Here is a 25,459-nt window from a genome sequence, read left to right on the forward strand (position 1 = left end):
TAATCATTCAAAGAAACAAATAATTCCAAAGAGAACAGTATTAATATGTAGTCCATTTGAATTAATTATGAAACTCCCATAAAAGTCAATGAGTGTTTTAACCCATCCATGGTCATCATATCCCAGCTCAGGCAAAACTGGTAGACATGACCCAGCTGATCACAACATCAGTCTTGTCTCAAGCAGTCATCCATCCTATGAAGTAGAACTAAAAAGGTGCAAACTCCCCTCCCTTTCTCCCTGTCTTCTCTCAAAGAAAAAAATCATTTCTTATAGTTTCATTCATGATCTGATACCTATTCTGCTTTCCCTTGAACTGCCTCGAGAGATCTTTGGGAAGTAACTAGCCTCTTGCAAATCTTTCTCATTTTAAGAAAATAGTGGAGACAGGATCCATAAATTCTGATATTCCTAGGGCTCTGCTAGGACAAAAAACCTTAAAAGTAGTTATACTATTGTATTTTATTTTCATCAATTTCAGCTTTTACGTGTTGTAGGTACTCTATTAATGTATAGTATGTTGAAATTATTACAGCCCTTTCACAGATAATGCATACAATATACTTTAATTATAGTATAATATACTTGCCATGGATAGAATTGCAGATAATAGGTAAAAAGGATAATTTTTGCTGATAAAATAATATGAGTTCTATGCTTCTTTGTTATGGAAAGAAGGAAATACACTAGGTCTTCCTGCAAATGTGTGTGCCTGCCTTCTCTTCTAGATACCAAAAGCAGAGCTCCTGTAAAATGACAACAGATTTATGTCAGAGAAAGGGAAGAAAATTATATTCACATTATGTTTGTCTCATTTTGTTATTCCTCAGCTGATAGTGCAGATGAGAATACAGTGCATAGGAATTTCTCAATGCAGTGTACCCAAGACCCTGAAGGATCAGTGCACAGCCCCAAACCAGTTGAAACACCTGTGTCTCCGTTATCCAGCCTCTATAGTGGAAGTTGCCATTTGCAGGGCAGAATTCATGCCATTTGATGGTAGCCATCCAAAGGTGTGTCTTGTCTCTGGTCTGGCTCCTTGGGCTCCCCTTGGCAGTGGAGAAAATTAGGGATCGCTGGAGAGCTCCTCCTGCTGTCTTTATCAGTTACGTGTTTCAAGACAGCATAACCCATTTTTGGCCTTGTGAGTCTACAAATTCATCTTACAATAGATAAATTGTAGACTAAATTTCAGACTGTTCTTCAGACTTTCAGGCTTTTTCTTACTTTTTCGTATGTGACACTGCTGCTGTAATGAAAATGCTTGAATACAAACATTGAAACTTGTATTAGGTGAGCTTCATGCTATAGCAGACAATAGATAGGCTTGCTTTTTGTGTGAATGCTACCATGTTAAATTATCCACAGGATTCTTTGCTCCAATCTAGAGGATCATCCTCTGTGCTGAAGCTTAAGCATCTTGTTTCAGTGTCCACTGCTGGCTCTAAACTCTAAAAGTGTGAGGTGTGCTGCCCCTCCTGCATTTTCTTGGTTTCCCTGTTTGTACTTGCTGGGGGGGGTCTTACTGCAAAGTGTGAATAATCATAAATAATTTCAAAAGAGACAGCTCATTTTGTGTCTGTACAAGGCTAGGTTTGCTCATCGCCACTGCAAGCACTGATTGCCAGCCAGTGCTTATAAAAATGGCTTTTTAATGAACAGGTTGCTTATGCTTGTTCTCTGTTGTATGCACTGGGGATCCTAACAACAATTAACCTTCTATGGCTGTCACATGTGTAATAATACACTGATAATCACACTGGTTCATTTTTAGGAACATGGCATGCTGAAGAGAATGTAAATGCCAATGCCACGATGAATTTAATATGATGAAAAAGTACATTCTGGCTGAAAAATCATTCCAATGGGCTAAAGATATAAAATCTGAATACTCAGAATTATATACTTTTATATATTTTTATTATTTACTTTTTTCTTTCTTCAAGTTTTTTTTTCCCCTTCAAGTTTCTTTTGAAACTATTTCAAACTATGACTCTACTTTTTGATTGCTGGTATTTGTAAATATTTGACATATTGTTTATACAATGATTAATTTTTGGACTATGTGCTTTTAATAACATCACGTCTTTGGCTGTTTAGTTTTCCTTCTTCCAATAAATCTGGTCATGTGTGGTAAAATCCTGGCCCCTTGAAGTTAGTGGGAGTTTTGACATTGATTCAGTGAGGTCAAGCTTTCACCTTTTTTGCTGTTGTGTTTTTTGATTGTTTGTTTTTTTGTTTTTTTGGGTTTTTTTGGTCCCTGATGAAAAGTTTTATTTCTACAGAAGACAGATAATAATAGAAAAAAACCCACCTTGCTAAATATTTCCAAGCGCAAGAAACAATTTCTCAAATATATAATTAGTGATAAAAATTATAAACACTGAAATTCTGCAAAAAAACCTGATGTGATTCACAAATAAATGAATTAGCTCTCACTATTTTTTTATATTCATGAGATAATATCCTATATATGATGCATAGCTAATTTCAGTTTCACTTCATACAATAATGTAGCTATATTTGTAAACAAAATAATTTTTAAGCATAGAATTTCTTATGTAATTCAAATTTTCATTGTCAATTTCAGAAAGCTAGAAGATGTCCTCTTGTATCAAGAGAAAGCTACAATTCTTCAGGATTGCTGAAATGTTTCTTTTAAAAGAACTGGTTATCCTCCAAAATTTAATGCTTTAAACATTTTAAGTGTTTCAAAAGAAAAGGGGTCAAATGTAAAAATATGTTTAATTCTGACGAAAAACCAATTCACATAGTTGAAGTAATCAATTTTTTCGTTTTTGGAAAAGTTTTATAACCAACATTTCCAAATTAGGAGATGCCACTGAATCTTAATTTACACTTTCTCCTCAAAGAAACAAAAAAAACACAAAAGAAAAACCAAACACTAAAAAAACCCCACCAAAACAAAACTAATAAAAAGGCACTCCAATAACAAAACCCCCTAACAAATCCCCAAAATAGCAAACAAACCCCACCCCCCCTGCACCCACAAACTATAAAACAATGTTCAGAGGTTTTTAGTTAGATCTAAATCCTCTAGTCTATTAATCAGTCTCCTTAATCACTCTACCTAATGCGTGATGTGCTCAGCATTTCAAAGACCACCTCAGTTACAATTGTTTTAACCTAATTACCGATATATGGATTCATCTGGTGCCACCTGGTGACTACAAATGAGGCATATAGGTTTAACAGTTCTGAGTTCTCTTTGAACTCCTTCTGTTGCTCAGTTTTTGAGTGAGGTTTTTGCACTGTATGTTAATCCAGCTCAGGAAAACGGGGTTTTTGTCACTTGCATTATATTCATTATATTTTCTATACTTTTTTAGCTGTACCAGCTGCTAGAGCACAAGTAAAAGAAAATAGCACAAATTAATGTGAATGAGTTGAGGAAACTTGTCCAAGTACTTTTAAATTACCATTCTTCAAAGCCATATGTCCTGAATTATCTGCCAAATCACTTGTTGCTTACCCTGATGGATAGCTGAATCCAAATTAAGAAGGGGGGGAAAAAGTTGTTCTTTTAAGTTTAGTATCTGCAGAAAACATTTTTGTCTTGTTAAATTGCTTGCATCATCCACAGATGGGCCGGTGGTTAGGCAGCATAAAAAAATTAATACCTTTATCTAAATCATAGTGTGCTCTACTGCTTAAGGAACCCAGGCACTGATCATTAGCTGGGTGGTTGACCACTAGATATTTGTGTATATTCAGGGAAGACTGAAGCAGAGGTGTAGCTGCCTTGTAAGGATGCTGCAAATCACGTAAGTGGAGCTGAAATCTCAGTTTCTAGACTTGAATCCATGTAGCATTGTATTAGCTGACAGACTTGCTTTAGGGCTCAGAAACCTGACTGCAGTGTTTACAGAATTGTCTGACTAGCAGAAAAAAAGCACATGACAGTGCTTTTAGGCTTTCTGTTCACTATTATATGTCAGTCCTGTGATACTTTAGGGCATTTTTAATGTGGACACTCTAGGGATAGCTGTGCAGATGTTTGAAAAAAATTCTGAGCTAATGCCAGACTGGTATTTGCAAATGCAAGGGAGGATTTTACTATTACTAGAGGAATAAGAACTTTGGGACAAGGAGGGATATGACCACTGTGATATGTGCCTGGCTCACATGCAGAGAAAAGTAGAAATCACTGGCATAGTGCTGGAAGTAGGAATCTGGAAATAAAGTCTATCCACATGCTGCAACACTCAGAGACCTTTTGCTCTCCCAGGACAAGCAGTAAAGTCACATCATAAGCTACTTCGTGCAGAAGCCCTGCCTCTACTTACTCTGCCGAAGTCAAGCCAGGGAGGCAGGCTTCAGCTTGGCAATGTGTCGGCCTCTAAAAATGCAAGTCCATGGCATATACAACTTTTTTTTTGTTGTGTTTCATGGGTTTTCATGACAATTTCTCAAAGGCCCGAGAATGGATGAGTTCAATCTGCTGTCTGAATATTTGGGAAAAAATATTTGAAGAGACAAAAACCCAAACCTCTGAAACTTTAAATATAGAGACATTTCTGAAGGACTAAAAGATTCAGCGTTTAGGTTACCATTTTCTCTTCAGACAGACTGTGAGCAGTCCTTCCTTATCAGGGTGTAGCGGCCTCTTTAGTACTCTCTCTGGTCATGGTAGGCTTTAGGTATGGTATGTTCTAGCCTTCATCTGTAGGGAAAAAACTGAAAGGAAGGAGACAAACGTTTTGTGGAGGGAGTAACCACAGCAAGCTGTGCTTTTGGGCCGTTATAAGGAATGGCTTCTGGAAAGGATGGGTGAGATGAGAATTCATGTGTGAGAAGATGGCAGCTCTGACATCTGGCAAACCAGATGTGGATTCAGGAGTGCTGTGGTATTTATGTGCTGTTCAGTGTGCTAGCAGCCATTGTGAGCTCTTGGACAGGAAGAGCCATCACGTGATTGATAGGAAATCCCAAATTGTGGGGCTTCTTTGGAGGTAGGGAGAGAACGGGCATTGTCTTACCGTCAAAGGCCAAAGTTATATTTTATAAATCTTGACGCATGTATCTGATTGATAATTACTTGGAGTGTGGGAAGGTAGAAAACAAGAGGACAACAGTACAAGTTGTCTTTCACTTGAATCTACTGATGCAATTCTCATCAGAAAAAAACAGTGGCTGATCATATGCCAAAATGTGTCTCAACATCTGATTACTTTTTTTATCAGTGTTGCTATGTAGCTTTGGAGAGAACGAAAGAGAACAGCCAAGATGGGGGAATGGTCGTGTGAGGAAGCATCAAGGATGTTGTACAGTACAGTTTCTAGGCCAGTGGAACAGACTTCTCTGTGGATGTTCAGGCACTCACCTAAGCTCTCTGGGAAGGGGTACGGACAACAAGGCCAGACAGCTCTGCAGGCAAAGTGCCTTTGCTCAGGCAGCCTTCCCGGAAACAGAAAAAGTCTAAAAGTGATAAGTCAGGAAACAGCATGAAAGTAGCACAGAGCCTGAAGAGTCATTTTCCATTCCTGACAAACTGGCAGCATAGATGCTGCTCTTCTGACAGAGCTCCTATCTCCTAGGAGATTCCCTACATGTGGCCACATCACCCACTCTGATATTTTAATGTCTCTTAGTATCTTTGGACTTCTTGAAATTGCCCTTTGAGGAGCCTCAGGGTCCCAAGATGGAGCCAATGCTCTTCTCTGGAGCTGCACTTGTAACCCAGCTTCAGTCTCAGTATCCCTTAATGTGTTTTTAGGCAGCTTTGTCCCAGTGTTTTCTTTCCAAGCCTCGTGGGATATCATTTTTCCAGTCCTGCATTGCTATACAGCCCAATGGTGTATGTGGAAAAGCTCCTGTGTCAGGGTTGTACTTCCTCCTGGTGACAGTGGGCCCTGATGGAGAAGACCAGGGAATGCGTACGGGTTGTAGGCCCAGCATGCCTGCAATGGACTTTACATAAATTTAAAACCTGGTATTTTTTAATGCTCTTTCAAATTTTCCCCTAGTAACTGAACTGCGATTTGTATCGATCAAGAGGAGGCAGAAGGAAAGATTTTATGATCACTGCATGATGCCTGGTAGTTTTCTAATCTAAACCTCTTTTTCCAGTAACTTTGCAAAATACCAGTCACAATCTCATGTGGGATATTCTTTTTCTGTTGAGATTCAAGCATCATTTTTGTTTTGAAAATGTCTCCCACAGAAGTTTATGAACTGTCTTTTTTGAATGTTGTGATTAATGACAGTCTAGCTAGTAATGAGTATGGAGGAGGCGTTGCAGAGTTTCTTTGTTGGGCTTCAAGTACACATTCTTGAAGTGGAACGTGAGGGCAAAAAGTTGTTTCTTTCCACTGCTAGCTGCCTGAGTGGGTAGCTGAGTATTTTCTTCCCAGTGGCATCTGATTAGTTAGAATTTTCTGACATACTGATAGACGGATGAATGGGAGAGGCTGTGTAGGGGATATTTCATTTTATGGATGAAATTCATGTAGTAGCCTATCCACGTGTTCAGTCTTGGATATAACCATTTGGGCACATGAAAACAGCATGCAGCACAGGTGCACTGTAAAGGTGGAGCTGACTGATGGCATATGAGATGGAGGTAAGAACTTACAGAAGTATTGTTTGTGGGTTTTTAGAAGGTTGCTGGTTGTTTTGAAGTTCAAAAAAGGCTGCACATAAATGTCATTATGTCTTGGCAATAAACCCAAACTGTCTGTGTTTATATGCATCAGAGCTAAGGTGGGTGGATGAGTAGAAAAACCTGTGACAATTACTAAAGAATTACTCCAGGAGCTGATATGCCTGTGCCATCAGACAGAGCTGCTAGCAATTTCAGTATTGAAGTGGCAATGTGTTCTATAATATGCACCCATCACCTTGCGGCAAATGCTAAATCATAATATTCCACAGTTGAAGCAGTAGCAAAAGACGAATGCCAAAATATGGGGAAACATGACAGTTTCTTGACCTGTACACAATGATAAGCCATTTTTTTATTGGCAACATAAAGAAAAATTCTGACTATCAGGAGCCTTACAGATAGAGTCCAGGAAGGCAGTGTTCTTGAGGATGACTTTTCCCAGCTATGAATCTAATTCTCTGGCTTAGCAGTTTGCAGAAATCCAGAAAATTTTTGTGATGAGAAATACAGATTTATTTTAAAGACTGCTGGCAGACCAAACTTCCACCTAAACCTGAAGTGTTATAGATTCGGAAATATTAAGTACTTTTCTTTAATTATTTGCTGATTGTCGTGGTTTTAAACCAATAACTAAGAAAATTACTTATTTCTTGCTGTGAGATATGGATTAGAAAAAGAGCAAAACAGGCATAAAACTTAAAAGGGAAAAAAAAGAAAGTTTATTGACAAACTACAATAAGAACACCAGAATAAACTTCCAGAAAAACCTTTTCATCCCCTGTCTACCCACTATTCCCTTGTTCACATGACAAAAGAGACAAAACCTTTGGAACTTTGATGGTTAAACCAGTCCCAATTCTTGCTACAGTCTTTTCACCAGTCTTTATAGGGAAACAGAAGTTTCTTCCTGTTAATTTATGGAGTTTCTCACAAGAAAAACTATTTTTGTTATAGTTTTCCATTGCTCTAATGTTAGCTGCCCAGAGCTGCTGTTATTAGAGCCCACTCCTCCCATTTTTCACATCACTCTTAAGTGTGTATGGGCCATGAGTCTAGGGATGGGATTTTTTAAGGATAAGTTATTCAAAGGCAAAAAAGTCTCTTCATCTGTTTCCGTGAGCTTCACTAGAAAACAGTTTTCTCATTGCCTCTCAAGGCTTCAAATCTTCCAGCACTTCACTGTACCATAATTACTCTACTTTTTACTCAAAATTTACACTTTGAACACTCTGTTCCTCCCTATATACTGTCATGAATTAAAGGAGTGTTTTCAAGACCTTATTGTCCATTTCCATAGGTTTAACAGAAAGATATTTCAGCTTAATTAAAGCATCTTCTTAATTCTCTACCTTTTCTGAAGCTTCTTTTCTTTCCTGTCACTAGTAGTTTATAAAGTCTCTTTTCATGTTGATCACTCTCTTTTCTCTGTCTGGATAAAAAGATTAATCCGCAAGTCTCGTCTGGGAAATGAAAGAGTTAAAATCTTGCCCAGGCTGTTGTAGGTAGTTTTGTGGCCTCGGCCGGTGCAGGAGCTGGAGCCGTCTGCGATGGAAAGTTCCTCATGGCTGCTCTGGAGAGTGCAGTCGCCGCGCCCAGCCCGCTGCAGGTCCAGAGCCCCTCTCCTTCTTCACTCAGCAGTCTCCAGTGAATCCAGCCACAGCAAAAGACCTGCAGCCGAGCCAGAGATCGGCTCGGCCCGGCCCGGCCGGAGCCCGGAGAAAACCCCCTCCACAGGGCCCGCATCCCCCGGCCGGGAGACGCTGGGCCCAGCCCAGTCCCCGCCCGGCCGCATGGCCTGGGCAGGGAGCGGGAAGCCTGGGGCTCTGCCGCCCTTCCCAGCCAGGAAACAAAGAGAACCAAGAGAGCTCTGGTTTTACACTTTAAGGTAGGGTTCACAAGTTGATCCCACTTTTCAATGGCCTAAACTGCTGTCAATTCTCAGCAATGACCGATAATTGGTCAGGAGAAAAGACGCCAGGCACATCCCAGCAACTTAAACTTTCTTAAAGGTAAAGTAACTCCATGACACTGATATTTTCATATTTCTTGTTTTAAGCTCATGCTAGAAGTACTTTCCTACCATGAGGAGATATGTGCAGATTACCAAAAATATTTGAAAGTCTAGAATAAATCTAACCCTTTAGAAAAAAAAAAAACAACAAGCTTCCAAATCTTTAGAAAGTTAATTAAAAAGTAAGGTCTGCATAAAAGTCAGATTTCTCTTCAAGAAGTCACATTTTCTGTGCTGATTTCCCTTCTTTTCATGTTTTTTGAGTCCCTCTTTACAGGACTCAGCCAAACTTACAATCAGAATAAGGACAGCATGCAAATTTAAAAAAAAATATGTCAAATTTCTGCCTTCTACAGTCAGTGGTCCTGTACTGTCATCTTCATAAGCCACTATGCCTGGCATCTTTTTTGCCAAACCTACCTGCCTTCACTTCCTGACAACACATCAACAGCAAAGATAGTTTCATCTAAAGATTTTAACAGTCTTTCAATGCCTGAAAACATGTTAAGAATCAGCTTTGAGGCAAATAGTATAAATTTGTTAAGAATGAGAGGTTCAACAAACAGAACTTTTTTTGACTGAGGTACTCTTGTCTTCTAAGGTCTAGAAATCCCCATTGCCAATTGTTTGTACATATGGTGATCCAATTTAACTTAAGAAGTTAACAAATTTATAAGCATTAAAGGAGCAATATAAACAAGCCAGTATCTTTTCTGCCTAGAGCAGCCTCTCAGGGAAGAGTTAATGTTTTGGCCCTTGATATAGCAGATTGAGATCTGTGGGTCTTCTGCCCATGGTCTCTCACTGTGTAGGGCAAGTTATAATAATGCATGTCTCTCCCATTTCTCCTTTGATCTCTTTGCAGTGGGAATTCAAAAGTACTATTTTTATTTCTAGCAATCTTCTCTTGTTTATTTACATGTTTCCAAAACCTCATAACCAGGAGGATTGTTCAACTGATTCTTGTATTGTAAGGCGGATCTTAAAATGTCTATTGTTAAGGAATTGAATCCAGCTGAGACTATCACCAACCTATAATAAAATTCAGTTTTCAATCCTTTGCCTCTCAAATATATCTTTCATTCCCAGCACATCCTAGCATAGTTGTGTGAGCCTTGGTCTCCTCTGTATACTTCAGAAAAAATGTTCTGTTTTGCATCTGTGAAATATGGGAAATTTACAGCGTGGTTCAAAACATAGAGCTGCTGCTAAATAATAAACCACTGAATAACATACTGGGAACAATGTACTTATGAAACAGGTTTCTTTATCTCTGCCATGATAATTTGTATTTCTTTATTTTAATATTTTAAAATAGAGAAAATATTTTTCTGTAAATGTTTAGTGAATTTGCCTGTTTCCCTCTTTGTTCTTCGTGAGTATAACCCTTTTAATTTTCTGAAACATTCAGTTTCCTTCCCAGCCATGAAGACATCACAAATTATTTTGCAATGTTAAATAATTGCAATCAGCTGCAAAGAAATGTAGCTAATTCCCACCCTCTGAGACACATCTCCTAAGCAGTTTGTTGATACCAAGGGAGGCCACCAATCTGTTACTATCTTTTCTGCAAAAGCTCCTTTTCAGAAACAATCCTTATAATTCCATAGCCAGTGAGACTGCTTTTCTTGTTTCTAGATCTAAGAAGCTCAGGGATAAACAAACGACCCTGCTTAGATTCTGAGAACTCCTTCGTTCTGACATTTCTCTGAAAAACTCGTTGTCAAAGCGAGACAATTTCTTTCCACCTCTCTAGCTGACTGCTGGAGCCATTCTGGGACAAGAAAAATGAACAGAGAAAAGCAAGAGCTTTTCCACAGTTTACTCATCAGACCAGAGATACAGTTTCTCAGGAAATGGAATGACAGACCTAAGCTTCATTAAAATGGTTTTGTCTTTATGAACCATTCAATGTTTGGGAAAATTATCTACGCATGTGTTTAAAAAATTCAGATGGAAAGGACCCCCTTTGAACATTCAGGTCATTTCAGTATTGACTTTATACATCATGCAAACTCTGAGAAAGGTATATATGAGTTTTATCATGATGGAAATAAGTAATTCAAGCTCTCTTTTAATCCTTTCTATATTAAGATCTTACTTCTTTCTCAAGTCTCATGTTTTTTCCAAATCATTTTACTTATCTTGTTTCACTGTCCCTTGAGTAAAAACAGTTTTTGCTTGTCAGTCCTCATTTTGAGCAGTCAAGCAATGCCCAGAACTCCTACTAGAAACACTCCTTTACCTGCTTAAAAATTGTATAAGAGAGCAAGTGTAAGTTCCATAGCTGAAAACAAATTCTAAATATCCTGTCAGTCTTCTATTGAGTATTAATTCGAAATGAGAAGTTTTGTATACAGGCAGTATTTTGGATCAGAGTTCTTTCAGAGATAGAGGGAGGAGAAATTAAAAAAAAATAATTAAAAAGAGAGAGAGAAATAAAGCACTGAAGCCCTTTGACATTGATCCTACCCAGCAAATTAATGTCCTAAACCTATCATATCCAGTACCTTTTTGTCTGCTTCTGTCTGAAAACTCTTACCAATTAATTTTACAGCATTTCCTTTCCATTTCATATTCTCTTTTTTTCAAAGAAAAGAAATCTATAGTTTTTTACAGCAGGGACTATCCTGAAGAAAATAGTCAAACATTCTGCTTGTAAGCACCTAGAAGAAAATATAGACATGAATAGCAGCCTAACAAGATTTGTCAGGAACAAAGCTTGTCATAACAGTATAATTATCATTCATCACCAAATAGCAAGCTCTCTGTGTTGGGGGGAAAAGTACATATCATATAGCTTGAGATTTGTAAGATTTCATAAACTGTCACTCAAATCAGAGTCTAAGAAAACCACACTCACAGGATTTGCCAACAGTACTTGGTGAAACAGGACATATGAATTCAACAGAGGGATGAAATGAGCAGTCCTGCAGGGGTCTGTCCCCATCAGAGCAATTATTCATGACATTTTAGATGAAATAGAGGTCATGTTAATTCTGTAGACAATTGAAAATGTGGGGGGATCTCAAGGCAGGACACAATTAGAATTTGGGTTTTGCCAAGCAAGGAATTATTTCTTTGAAAAATAAGAGTTCAGTAAGAAAAAATATAAGGTTCTAAGTGGAGCAGAAATAATCAACCAAGTATGTATTGGAATTGAAAACAATTAAGATGATGGTTTTGCAGGGAATATTGAAACAAGACTAACATAAAAAGACTGGACCATACCATATTACTCTCCAAAAGTCAGTATCACATCTGATGACATCAGAATGAGCACGGATATACAATGGTAGAATCACAGAATGGCCTGGGCAGGAAGGGACTTTAAAGGCTATCTTGTTCCAGCCCCCATAAGGAAAGTCTGAATGAAAAATTAAGAGACAGAAACTAAACAAAGAAATAAAGTATTCCCTGTATTCGTATTTCACAGAACAAGAATTTATGGGCTTAAACTGCACAAAGGTAAAGCATATGAAGTATCAGAAACATTGTGAAGAAATGGTGTGACATTTCCACCCACCACTGCAGAGCTTCAGGAACAGATTGGTCAAATTCTTTTCCTTAATGTGTTACATTAATGCTTTTTGTGCAATGTGGCTGTCATGGAGACTGGAAGTGATCAGTCCATGATGTGACTTTTGTGACACACAAATTGGTTCAGCTGTAGTAAGATGAGCATGAACAAGCATTAGAAAGCTCACGTCTTGGGGTAGGTTAAGTGTAGCTGATTAAAAAAAAAACAAAACAAAAAAAAACACATCCAGGGTTTTGAAAACTCAGCTTGTGTTTGGAAAAAAAATGGAAGAAAATAACTCAATCTTTTAAATTTAAGTTTTCAAATTTCATAGACTTGTAAAAAGGCAAGCACTGAAGCCTCCTTAAATGTGACAGGGATTCTGTATTACTACAAACATCCCTGTTCCAGTCATGTCCCAGCAAAGCTGCGAGTAACTTTTCAGAAAAATAAGTGGATATGATATTACATGAAACACTATTCTAAGTGGGGAGAAGATACCCTTTGCTAACAGTGATTCATATTGCCACCAAATGAGGGCATTTAGGCCTGAGCCTTGGAAATGTATTATGACATGTGATGTATATCGAGAAGCATTTCCACAGAGGCAAGAATGTTGCCTTTCCCCCCTTACCAGCAGGAGACAGATTGAAAGCAAGCTCAGCGTTAACTGATCATACCCTCTTTTCGCACATCCTGGAGACCTGGCCAAAGTGATGAATGCAGGTGCATCTGAGCAATACCTGTCTTGTATCCCAGCAGTGCAGGTTAGGAGACACAAGCCATGGCTAACTGTGGGTAAGTACCAGTGTGAGATAGCCAAGTAATCAAGTTTTGAGCTAGTCAGTACGTGGCTTGTGTCTGAAGAATAAATTATGTTGAGCTCTGTGCTAAGGGGAGTGTTTACCTTACCCAATTTCAGCTATAGAAAATTAGATATATATCTTGGGTTGCTTATCAGAACGCCTCTCTGCTAGATGTCTTTCTTGCATGACATGAAATATAATATTTTCACAAGAAAATATTAGGGACATTTTGTAAAATTAATAGTTAGAATTGTCATAATCATATAGTATAATCACAATAATTTAATCTGGAAAAAATGTGGGATTGGCCCTTCTTATTTTTAGATTAGAGGGAAATATTGGAATAAAGGAGCTTTTCAAGATAAAAAAAATAAAAATATTGAATACTTTATTAAAAAACATACACACTAAAATCTGATTTTTAATTATTAATTTTTGCTATATCTACCTGGCTTTAATTCATAACTGGAATTACATTAGACTCCAGAGAAAAGAAATCTGGAAGATGAGCATTAAGCACCTTGCCAGCACTGAGATAAAATGTGTGTATGAAAATGTTAATGAAATGTTATGAAAATGAAAATTTGTAATTAAATCTTATGAGAGTATGTATTCTTAAGAAGTCACGGTATTACTAAAACATTTACATTTAGTCCTCAGGCTATCATTAGTCAGCTTACAGTGCCTAAGACCCCTGTTTTCTATATCTGTTTTCTGTCTGTTTCCTACAAAAAAAAGAAAAGAAATAGACACAGAGGTAGAATATTATCCAACAACAGTTAATAGTTCAGTAGCAGATTAGGAGTGTGGTCCTTACCTTTAGGAAATGTAATGAGCTCAAGGACAACAAACAAGTAGAGTCCTTTGCAGGGAGGCCAGGGAAGTTGCCTCTGGAAAGCAGACAATGACAGTGTAGCAGATGGGTGTTGCATGGCTACTGTCACACACACTGCTCCGAAATGATGCTGTCCCTGAGCTCAGCTCGACCACTTCCATCCACTTGCCTGCCTTACATCCCTGATGGCCACACAGCATGCCAGCTGTGCAACACACAGTGGACACCCTGGGATGGGGACAAGCACTTCCAGACAATCAGGAGCCACCAGTGCAGTCCTGCTGCTTGTGTGGTCCTGTGAGGATAGTTTCAACATGAGTCTCAGGATCCCTCCAGTGCTGTGATAACTGATTCAAGTTATCTTGACGTGATATCTCTAAGTTACTCAACTTATCTGGATGTTTATTATATACTTAGTCCATGGTAAAGGAATTGTGGTAGGAGGAATTTTTGAGCCCTTCCCAGGGGAGCTACTTCCATTGTCGTAATCACGATGTATTTCAGGTGATACAATAATGATACAATAATAGCAAACCAAGGAAGAGAAGAACTCAGCAAGCCAGAATGTAAAGCATGGAACTGTGTATGCATAGGGATAACTCGTGCTGTGGGCTGTACAGAAATGTAGAGTTAAGCATTTCAAGGTGTTTGACTGATGACAGCTATAGAGAAATAGTGATAAAGCAGCTCAGACTTTGATGACACACTCATAATAATATAAATTTCCTTATATAACCTGGTACTCTGACATATGTATTCATCTTATCTGTGTTATATTCTCTTTTCACTTTTGCTTTAGGTTTTTCCTCCAATCATGCTGTCATGATGGGCATGACTTAGAAATTTATTCCCCTAACTGCCCAAAACTAAGTGGGATTTGCTTTGATTTACAAACAAAAGACAAAATAATTGCAAATAAATAAACAAGAGCAAGAGCCAGGGAACCTGGCCAAGATTTGCCCAAGGAAATAGGTTTCCATAAGTTCTGAGATCTTGCACTTAAACAGCAGGTAAATGGACCCTGTAGTTTTCAGTCTCTCTGTTGAGATGTTGCAGTAGTGAGAGCTATTGAGTAATGTAGATGGAGAAAAGAACACATGTGGGGTTTACATTCTTCCTTTTCCAAATTGACTGTTATATTTTTCTGTTTCTTGGATGTCTAAGAGATCATCAATAATTGGTCTCTCCTTTGATGTTATGGGGACAGGAAAATGTCACAGACCTAACCAGCATTAATTTAACCTAGATTTCTCATCCTGTCATAGCAAAAGAGCTTACAGGCCATACAGGGAATATAAGCACATTGAAGAGGAACATTCCACTTGGTATCTAAAATAATTGTTAGATACGCAAACATTATTTTTAGCAGTTTGAAAGTAAAATTCATTGTAAGTCTGATAACTTAAGAGCAAGTACTCCAGGTCAACTGTTAGATGTTGAAATTTTCTCAATGCCAGGAGAGTGCTCTGTACTTCAAAGATAAGTACTTCATTTTGCTTCAGATGAGGGAATAGTGTGACCTTATTACTTTGATATTCTCTCTTTCATTTAAATTAGTACAAAATCTTAAAATAGAAGTTAAAGGATCAGTTAAAGTCATGATGTAATTAAAGCTGAAGTCTTAGGGTTTGCCCTTAAGTTTAAATGTTTCTGTAAGTTAAGGCTGAAAAGATATAATAAATACTACTATATTTGGGTAAACTCTGATGCAATGAATTCCAAAATGTGTGCATTAGCCTTGAATCTGAGTTATCTTAAGATGAAAGGTTTTGATGAGCTATGAGAAAAAGCACGCAGCTTGTAAGGAAATGGACCTCATGTACAAGTCAGTCACTGTATTGCCATGTTGTTTAAAGCTGTGTCTTAGTTTTTCAGAGCTTGCAGCTGATGATATGTTTAAGATAGCCTTCAGTTCTGGCAGGGCTTGAAGCAAATGTTACTTTAGTACTATCTGAAAGTACAATAGCGACATGTGAAGTGACAGAGTTATACTCTGAGCAGTCAGTGAGTTTGAAGTTACAGCTTTCTGACCTTGAGTGTTCTGCCCTTGCAGCTCTCTCCGTTCCTCTCTGGTACCCTGAACCTGAGGCCAACGAGGAGTCTCACTGCTTGTAGCAGACACTGTCAGAACACAACACACGCCTCTCTCTAAGTTTTTTTCAGTTCTATGATAGCCCAAAATCTCATTTCTACTAGTGCAAAGTTTGAATCTCTAGCACCACTTGCATGCCGTTCTAGTCTCAAAAGCACTGGCCACTATTGCAATTTAGAGAGTGTGTGAAAAGTGTGTGTGTATGCACAGTGTTCTTTTTTTTTTTCCCTATAAGTAAACAAGAAGACAAATCTAAGATTGCAATAACCTGTGAGAATTGGGGTTGAAAAAAGTTCCTGCTTCCCCCACTGACACCAAAGACTGGAGAGAAAAAATACATGGGTTTCAAGCCCAGTTCACACTGGACAGGAATAATGAGATGATCTAGGCACCTGGGCATCCCGAGGTGGGCTCTGTGCAAGGTCCAGCCAGGAGGTGACAGATGTCCCAGAGGTACCCTGGAAGAGACCTGACAGAGCAGCATGGGCAGAGCCACAGGGTCTTCTGGGAAGTCATGTCCAGAGTTGTGGTTTTTGGCCTGAGACCAGGCACAGCCCTCAGAGCTTCTGTTTGTTCTTGTACCCAAGTGTTCATCCATGTGTACCTTCAGTATATTCTCAGCTGGGTTCCGTAACTCACGGGTAATATTTAACCCATGTTTCTCTGCACACACTACACCATTAGATTTTTATCTCAGAATAAAGAAAGCAGAAGTGAAGTTGCACAGAAGCTGCTTGGCTCAGAACCATGGGTTGTGAACACTCACTTGTGAGGTTAGCTGCACACTCTGCACGGGATCATGAGGGTGGGTGTGCCAGCTCAGTCAGCCCACAGTCCTGTGCTGAAACAAACTCAGTGCCAGCCTGACTCAGCGCCAAGCCAAGCATGCATGTCTGAGTGCGTGAGAGGGGAGAAAAGGGATTTCTGCCTGTTGACTCCACATACCTTCTCAGAATCTGGCACAGCTACTTAAGGTCAGCAATACACTATGGCCAGGCAGGTTTTGCTTCCCTAGGGATGTGTGATTACATTCCTGAATGCCAGATCTCCAGTCTTGACTTTCCATCCACATTTTACCACTCCCACTCCACTTGTATTTTTTCCACCTGGCAGTGAGGCCATGGTGCTGTCATGAGACTTCCATCAAAATTTTTTTCCTCCCTGCAATAGCCATCTATTTCTCTAGCCTTCAGATAACTTTGAGTCAAATGTTTTCTTTTTTTCTTCCTCCTGAAAGAGCATCACTCAGAGCACCTCTCTGTGATGCTCTGTGGATTGAGTTTTGTACTTGGTTATTGAGCTGTGGACCAAAGGCAGTCTGTAATGATGCCAATATCATTTTTTTGATTGACATTGGCTAATTACACTTCCATTCTTAATCATACTAATTGAACAAATTGTCTTGACCTGGGAAAGACTTTAGAGCCTGGTAGTGTAAAATAAAGAAACAAGCTTAAAATGAAAAACCTTATAGTCTTCTCATAAAGAAGACTGACAAAACAGAAATGCATATAAGAAAAGGCTTTAAAAATGGTCTCTAGGGTCTTTTTTCTTGTATCTCCCCTGTTTTCCTATAAACAGAGTATGTTTTTTTGAGCAGGTGAATGTAGAACTGAGCCTTAAGACATTAAGCTCTTTGCAGCAAGTATCTTTGTTTCTCTACACAGCCTTATTTTCAACATTCTCTTTAAGAAAACACATATTTTCTTCTCATTTACTTGACCATTTTATTTTCTAACTCTAACTTGCCTGTGTTGTGGTCATTGCTTCCTTCAGGGATTCACTGTTATGCCCGCCATGATTCTTTCTTCCCTATGAAACTGAGATAAACCAGTGAGAGACAATAAAAAATTTCCATCTTGCTCATTTGAAGGGACAGGGGAGGAATATTTGTGTCTAACTTGTCCTTGTTTATCTAATAATTTGCTCTAATAAATCATGTCCATAGGTTGTTCACATATAAACAGGTTCTATGAAAAATCCCACGCTGTTTATATGTAATTCCTTGTTTATATGTTTAATTCCTTGACTGGAAAGACACTGTCTTAGCTAATTGAATTGTTAAAGAGTTTCCTTCAACTCTGGACAGAAATAAAAATCCATCAGTAAGTGTATTACCTGGTAAACCATTTTTAGCTTAATTTTCTATAACTCTTGTTCAATGAGGAAGCCTGTAAGGGTTTTTGCCTTCTTTCACAGGTGCCACCAGTGCTTCTGGACAAGCAGTTTTCAGAATTTACGCCGGATATCACACCTATTATTCTGGCTGCCCACACCAACAATTATGAAATCATAAAGCTCCTTGTGCAGAAAGGGGTTTCTGTGCCCAGGCCACACGAGGTGCGCTGTAACTGTGTCGAATGTGTCTCAAGCTCAGATGTGGACAGCCTTCGCCACTCTCGATCCAGACTCAATATCTACAAGGCTCTGGCGAGCCCATCATTGATTGCTTTGTCCAGTGAGGATCCTTTCCTTACCGCTTTTCAACTGAGCTGGGAGCTGCAGGAGCTGAGTAAAGTCGAAAATGAGTTTAAGTCAGAGTACGAGGAACTGTCACGGCAATGTAAGCAATTTGCAAAAGATCTCCTGGATCAGACACGGAGTTCCAGGGAATTGGAAATTATTCTTAATTACAGAGATGATAATAGCTTGATAGAAGAACAAAGTGGTAATGATCTTGCAAGATTGAAACTGGCAATTAAGTACCGTCAAAAAGAGGTGAGTGTGCTGGAGAATATTTAAGCGTACTCAGTAGTAGTAATGTGATAGATAAGAGCCTGAAATACATCCTTTTAACTGAGACAAATTTCTGCTTATCTTTCTTTGTTCTACTAGGTTTCTGCTCTTTTTATAGTTTTAATTAGATGAATTTGAATAGTTGTTACAGTTTGATAGTATCAGAATTTAAAATGTTCTCTTCTAGCACAAATTCTGTGAAACTTTTTTCTCTTACACCTGAATAGACTTAGTCTTCAGTACTTGTGCTCTGAAGTGCTCTTCAGTAATAGGGTGAGAAATATATAAAGCATACTTTAAATTAACTTGGACCTGACAAAAAAAATCCTGACAGAAAAAGGAAACTATGTGTTTAAACACATACTAGAAGCACCTCTATTGAGAGGTTTCTTCAAAAAGTAGCTATCATAGGTACTGAAACAGAAGTTTATGTGTCTGTGCATGACTCCTAAAAATGTTGACATTCAGATTCTCTTTCATAAAGAATTCAAAATGGAAATACCTGGATATTGGTGTCCATGGCAGTTAAAAATTCATACATTTGCTTCACCAATGTGTACATTCAGTTGGAATCAGAGGATGTCAGCATATCTTTTTTAAAAATACTCAAGGTTCTTTTCTACATGCAAAAGTAAAAGAAGCAAGACACAAAAATGAGTTAGAAAGACAGTTCCCCTGATATTTCCAAACCTTCACCTAATCCCTGCACTTCATCATGTCAGAATATGTTGCATTATCTAATTAGGAAACAGTACATACCAAGTTAGCTGAACTATGGAAGCTTATAGGCAAGACAAATGTAAATGTATAGTGTTTGTTCATATTCATTACAGCAAATGCTTAAGAAACATCTGTGTTAAATTGAGCTAGTCTGTCTGTCACTGCTAAATCTCTGTTCTGCAAAATATAATAGTAAATGTGTTAAGTTATTAAATATGTTAGAAAGGTTTGAAGAAACATTTAATGATTATTTTGTTCATTTGAAATACAATTTAGTAATCCTAAGAAGCTACCATGGAGGTAGGGAACTACTGGAGTAAATGGAAAGTAAACCTCAATTGGTCTCTCACTTCATAAGTCTTCTAACAAACATTTTTTCCTTCAGGAAATGTATTGCATAATTTTGTATTTTATAGTATAATGTTTCAGGCAACATATTCACTGCCTTCCTAAATTATTTTCAGATCTTACTTTGCTGGATTTAACAACCACTATCTCTTTCTTGAAATGCCAATCTTGTCTTACAGTCAGTTAAGAAACTGAAGCTTGGACTTCTGTTTTTGCAATGAAATAAAATTCTGACCTCTCATTGTTTGTTTGTTTTAAACCTTAACACAAAGCTCAAATTTTCTAATTTGAGATAGAGACAGTTATAGGCATATGTCGGGTGAAATGTTTTTTATAGGTGCAGGCTTAATTGCTGTGCCTAATTAAGTTGAAGTAATACAGCTGATTACATAATTGACTCTTCATAATAGAAAACGTCAGGCCACACTGATCTAGTGACACAATTCCAAATCTGTGGATCTTTCATATTTTACACACATTTTTCATTTCTATAAATATTTCCCACTATCTCTACCATTTGATTTTTGCTGAAGTAAAATCAAGGTTTACTAAATGTGTTCTAAAATGTATTCCATACTGGTTGCTGAAGCAGCCTCTGTAACTGTTCAGCTGTTTTATTTCTGATCATTACTACAGTATTCTGGTATGTGCAGCTCAAGAAACTTAGCTCAGGCATAACAATTGCTTGGATTCTGGCTGTCCTGGTCCATATAGATCATTATAAAAATGCATCATCAGGGTCTTTCTTGTGCTAAGGATGTTACAGGAGACACAGCTTTTGGCTGAATCCAGTAGCCTCCGGGCTCAGGGGATTCTTTTAGCTTGGGCACTGGAATCCAGCCAGGAGCTCTTGATAGTAATGTTTTAGGCAATATATTCACTGCTTTTATAAATTATTTTCAGGTGGTACTGCTCCAGACTTAAAAACTACTATTTCTGTTTATTTAAATGCTCCCCTGCAACAAACAGATAAGAATGCATTGTCTTCCCCTCTTATCTTACAACCCATCCTTAATGTCTTAACATTTATTCAGGCTATTACCAAAGGACATTCTAACACCATATTGAGGCTGAAGTCAGAGCTCCACAAGTAAGCAATTCTGGTTGTTCAGAATGTCCAGTCTCAGTCCAAAAATTGCAGCTGAAAGTGACAAAAATAATGACACATGTCCTTTCATGTTGTTTTTTATGATTAAGTGCTCAGAAGTATTACCTATATCACTTCAATTTGAAAATAATGCCCAAAATTATTAGCAGTTATTCCTTCTGGCATTTTAAGTAAGCAAACATGAGATATATTAGAATTTAGTCTCGTAAAGGGGTGAAGTAGGCTTTGTATAACATAATTTGGTTTACTCTCAGGACAGGATGGTGTAGAACAGCAGATTGAGGGAACTTGCAGGAGCAAGCAAGTGGATGGTGAAGAATTTTCACTGTGTAAAGAAATGAAAATTGACAGCCATGAGTAAAGAAAATTACCAAGCTCAAAGTTTTTGAGGGCTTTCCAAAATGACATGATGTTTTAAATGTAGATCTAGAAATGCCTTGTAATGAACAGAGAAAGTCCCTTGAAATTACTGAACGGTGCTTAGTGTTCTGCAAGCCCCTGCAAAACCTTGTGTTTGTGGAAGCTGAGAAAGTGCATTCATTTTTAGAGCTCTCCAAGTTCTCTCTCATGTTCTGAAGTGGGCCTTCCACAAACCAAGAACTTTATGCCAATTGGATTTGAGGTTCTGGGCAGTGAAAGTTGCTCATCTCTGCATTTCCATTCCTTTCACTCTTGCCATAATAGTGTGATTCTCATTCATGTGCTGTCTAAAGGCATCTCAGTGATATCGATTCTCAGTCCAAGGAGTAAGGTCAGAGGTAACCTACAATGTATTATTAACAAAGAAACTTTCCTGATAAAATCATCGATCTTCTTTATTAATAACTAATGAGGTTGAAAGATTTATAGTCTGTAGTTTACCTTGCAGGATAATGTCTGGCAAGACTGTGGTTAATATCTGCTCAGAGTTATGGAGCAGAACCAGAACAGTATCTGCAGAATATGTGAGGTTTTGTAGCACACAGAACATCCAAAGTGCCATTTTTTTTCTGTTCATTTTGCACCACTGGGGCCAATTGACTGTAAGCAAAGCCATGTTGCTGAAGCTTGTGGTGCTTGTTTCTGACACCTACTGTTGCCTGGGCTACAGCCAGCAGCAAAGAGAGGTTTCCTGAACCTGAGCCACCCTGCACTGGGCACAGACATTTTGTTGTCCAATATCGTCTCAAGTAAGGGACACTTTGGTTTTATGAACGCTGACACAAGTTCATTGTGATAGATTCTAAGCACACAATGAGCAATGAGAAGTTTCCCTGATTTCTGAACCAAATATTAATCTGAATTAATTGCAGCTCCACATAAGAATATAGAAGGCAAACCCCAAACCTTGTATGTGGTTCACAGGCAAATCTGAGTTCAAGTTGATTGCAAACCTCTGGTGCAGGAATGCAATTAAGTAAAAGAGAACAGTAGCTCTCTTTATTGATTAGTAGATAGTAATCTTTTCCACTCATTGCAAAATGTGTGCTTTCTTGTCATATATATTCAGAGTTTTTAACGGAGATACCACACCAAAAACCCAGTCTCTCTCACTGTTTAGTTAACTTTGTTTTAGCTGTGGTTCTGTTTAGGTATTAAGCATATAACTACAAAAATGTGAAAAAGTGCTTACTACAATGCTTACTAATTTTCCCTTACATGTGAGATAAAGAAGGGGAGATTAATAGGCTGAATCAGTATCATCTGGTTTCACAGTAAGTTTAATTAGAACAATTTAAATACTTACACTAGTAATTTATATCTCTGTTTCATTTTTGCCTCATGCTAAATGTCCCATTTCATTTAAGCTATAGCTGTCTAAGCTCAAATACAGTAGCAGGATGAGATAATAATTATTGGTAGTAGTGTCTCATTTTGCTTTGTTATTAGACATTCTCATATCAACACAGAAGAAATAGGAATTTTTGAGTATGTAACTGTTGAGCTTTTCCCTCTCACTTCTCAAATGAATGAACACTGGCTGGTTTGGTTTGGGTTTACTTTTTTCTTCATTTTTACCTTTTCCATTCTTAGGTTATGCTGACCATCTTTCTCTTCCTCAACAAATACACGATCTCTGGCAAATTTAGAATAACTTATATTGTAAATAGGATGTAAATAGGTTAAATTCTTCACATTTCAAATTAGCAGTCCGGAAAGATTCTAATAAGCTTTTTTCTACTTTTATCTTTAAAAGCCTAAAGTAAGTGTGTAGTTTATCTAGCCTCCATCCAGAGTTATGTGTCATGATGAGACCCATCTAAAGAAGCCAGAACTAAGTTTTCTAAGACTTTTCTGATCCTGAATTAACTTTCTTAAAGGTTTGAATAAAAAAATTCTAAATTTTCATTTCTCTCTCTGTTTACTACTCATGCAGCTGCATAACTACTAAAACTCTCCCAAATACCTCTAATTGAATCTCTAGATTCTCTCCCTTCCCAGGGGCAGGACCTGTTTTTCTGAGTTGTGAGAAGCTGCAAAATGTGTACTAGCAAAGGGCAGAGTGAAAAAGGGAGTTCGTTTAACAATTTGGCATATTTAAAGAATTAACAAGAGTTCAAGTCTTATTAGAAAGAATTTCAGGGAAAATGTTTCAGGGAAATCAGCTTCAAACTAAATTAAATATTAAATACGATAATAGGATATTGAGATTTCACAGATCAATTTGTGTTTCCTGGGAAAGTAATGCTGCAGGATAAAAAAAAATTGTTTGTTTTCAATAATGAAAACCATCTGTTTGTTTCTGCTCAAAAGAGGACTTTTTAAAAAGGAATCATCAGTTCTTCCTAGTTTTCTATGCAAAATATAGCCTCAGTTAAATGAAAATGCTTCACAATAATGTGAGAAATTCAGTAAAATTTTCAATGAAAACATGCCTAATAATTTCAAATCTGTTATTTCATGTCTGTGTCTAGACACTTCATTTCAATGAAATAAAGGATTTTATTGGTCTGCAGTTACTTCTAAATCCACTTGGACTTTAACATGTTTGCCAATTAAATTCTTATAACTAATATCATCCATATCATATTATTAGATAAACCAATATAGGCATAGGCATGATAGAAAGCAAGAATTACTGATTTTCAAAACTATTTTAGCAATTCCTAGAGAAAATAGTTTTAAACTATTGAAAGGAAAAGTTACTATGTTCTTAGTAATGTTTTTAATGTTTAATTGTAATGAATTTCTCATTCTAAGTCTTTCAGATGCAAAAAATTAATTCCTGACTCTGTAAGCAGGAATGACTTTGGAAAAAGCAGCATCTTAAGAATTGTTCTGTGTTTAAAATTAACCCACACCTGAAACATAAGCAGAAACACAGTGGCCATGTGTAGCAAGTCACTGTGTATATGAATATTTGTCAAAAGGCTGCAAAGGAGCACTTAGAAGTCTCCATGTTAAAAATAACAAAACCTCACAAAAACCAGACTCTGATAATATTTGGACATTTTTGACACCAAAGGCGGATATGTTTAGTCTATGAATTGCATAACTGAGAGGAGTGATATATACACATTTGGGTCCATGTCTCCAGAAGACCCATTTCTGCAGACTCTCAGCTATAGTACTCAAAAAATTTGATAAACATTTTTCCATGTAAGAGTCAGGTACTCTAAACCAGGTCATATTTTTGCTTTGTAAATCATGTAAAATTCTCTGTGTTTATAGATAGGAAGTCCACAGATGGTTAAATAGTATGAAATAGGTGAGTAGATTATCTGCTAGACATACAAAGTCTTCTTCCAATTGGTTATGGAATCCTTTCAGTTGGAAAAAAACTTCAATGATTAACACAGCACTGCTGAGTCCACCACTAAACCATGTCCCTCAGTGTCATATATACGTCTTTTAAATACTTCCAGGGATGGAGATTCAACCATTTCCCTGGGCATCGTGTTCCAACTCTTACTACCTTTTCAGTAAAGAAATTTTTCCCAGCATCCAATCTAAATCTCCCCAATGCAACTTGAGGTAATTCCCTCTAATTTTATTCCTCATTACTTGGAAGAAGAGACTGACCCCCACTTTACCACAACCTCCTTCTCTCCAGGATAAACACTCCCAGTTCCCTCAGTCACTCCTCATCAGACTTGTGCTCCAGACCCTTCTCCTGCTCCATTGCCCTTCTCTGGACACATTCCAGCGCCTCAGTGTCCTTCTTGTAGTGAGGGGCCCAAAACTGAACACAGGATTTGAGGCCTCATCAGTGCTGGGTACAGAGGGACAATCACTACCCTGGCCACTCTATTGCTGCAACAGGCCAGAGCCTTCTTGGCCACCTGCGCACACTCTGGCTCATGTTCAACTGCTGTTAAACAGCACCTCCAGATCCTTTTCCACTGGGAAGTTTCCCAGCCACTCTGCCCCCAGCCTGCAGTGTTACCTGGGGTTGTTATGACACATGTGCAAGACCTGGCACTTGGCCTTGTTGAACCTCATGCTCTTGGCTTCAAGCCATCAATCCAGCCTTTACAGATCCCTGTGTAGAACCTTCCTGTTCTCTAGCAGAACAACACTCTTTCCCAGCTTGGTGTCCTCTGCAAATTGACTGAGGGTGCAGTTAATACCCTCATCCAGATCATTGATAAACATATTAAACAGGACTGGCCCCAACACTGAGAACTGGGTCATGCTAGTGACCAGCTGCCAACTGGATATAATTCAATTTACCACCA

At 38.0% G+C, this 25,459-nt stretch overlaps 1 protein-coding gene across 1 annotated transcript in view; it reads left to right on the plus strand.

The window, feature by feature from the left end:
- The window catches only part of TRPC4 (transient receptor potential cation channel subfamily C member 4), a 127,979-nt gene that overhangs the window by 49,551 nt on the left and 52,969 nt on the right, over positions 1 to 25,459 (plus strand). Inside the window, exon 3 of the mRNA XM_005516324.3 lies at positions 18,089 to 18,607. Within this exon, the coding sequence (XP_005516381.1) occupies positions 18,089 to 18,607 (519 nt within the window). The remainder of the gene's footprint in view (positions 1 to 18,088; positions 18,608 to 25,459) is intronic.

The sequence above is a fragment of the Pseudopodoces humilis genome, chromosome 2, assembly GCF_049639895.1.
Source record: "Pseudopodoces humilis isolate 2021_Gansu_Grassland_sample_001 chromosome 2, ASM4963989v1, whole genome shotgun sequence".
Classification (NCBI taxonomy): domain Eukaryota; kingdom Metazoa; phylum Chordata; class Aves; order Passeriformes; family Paridae; genus Pseudopodoces; species Pseudopodoces humilis.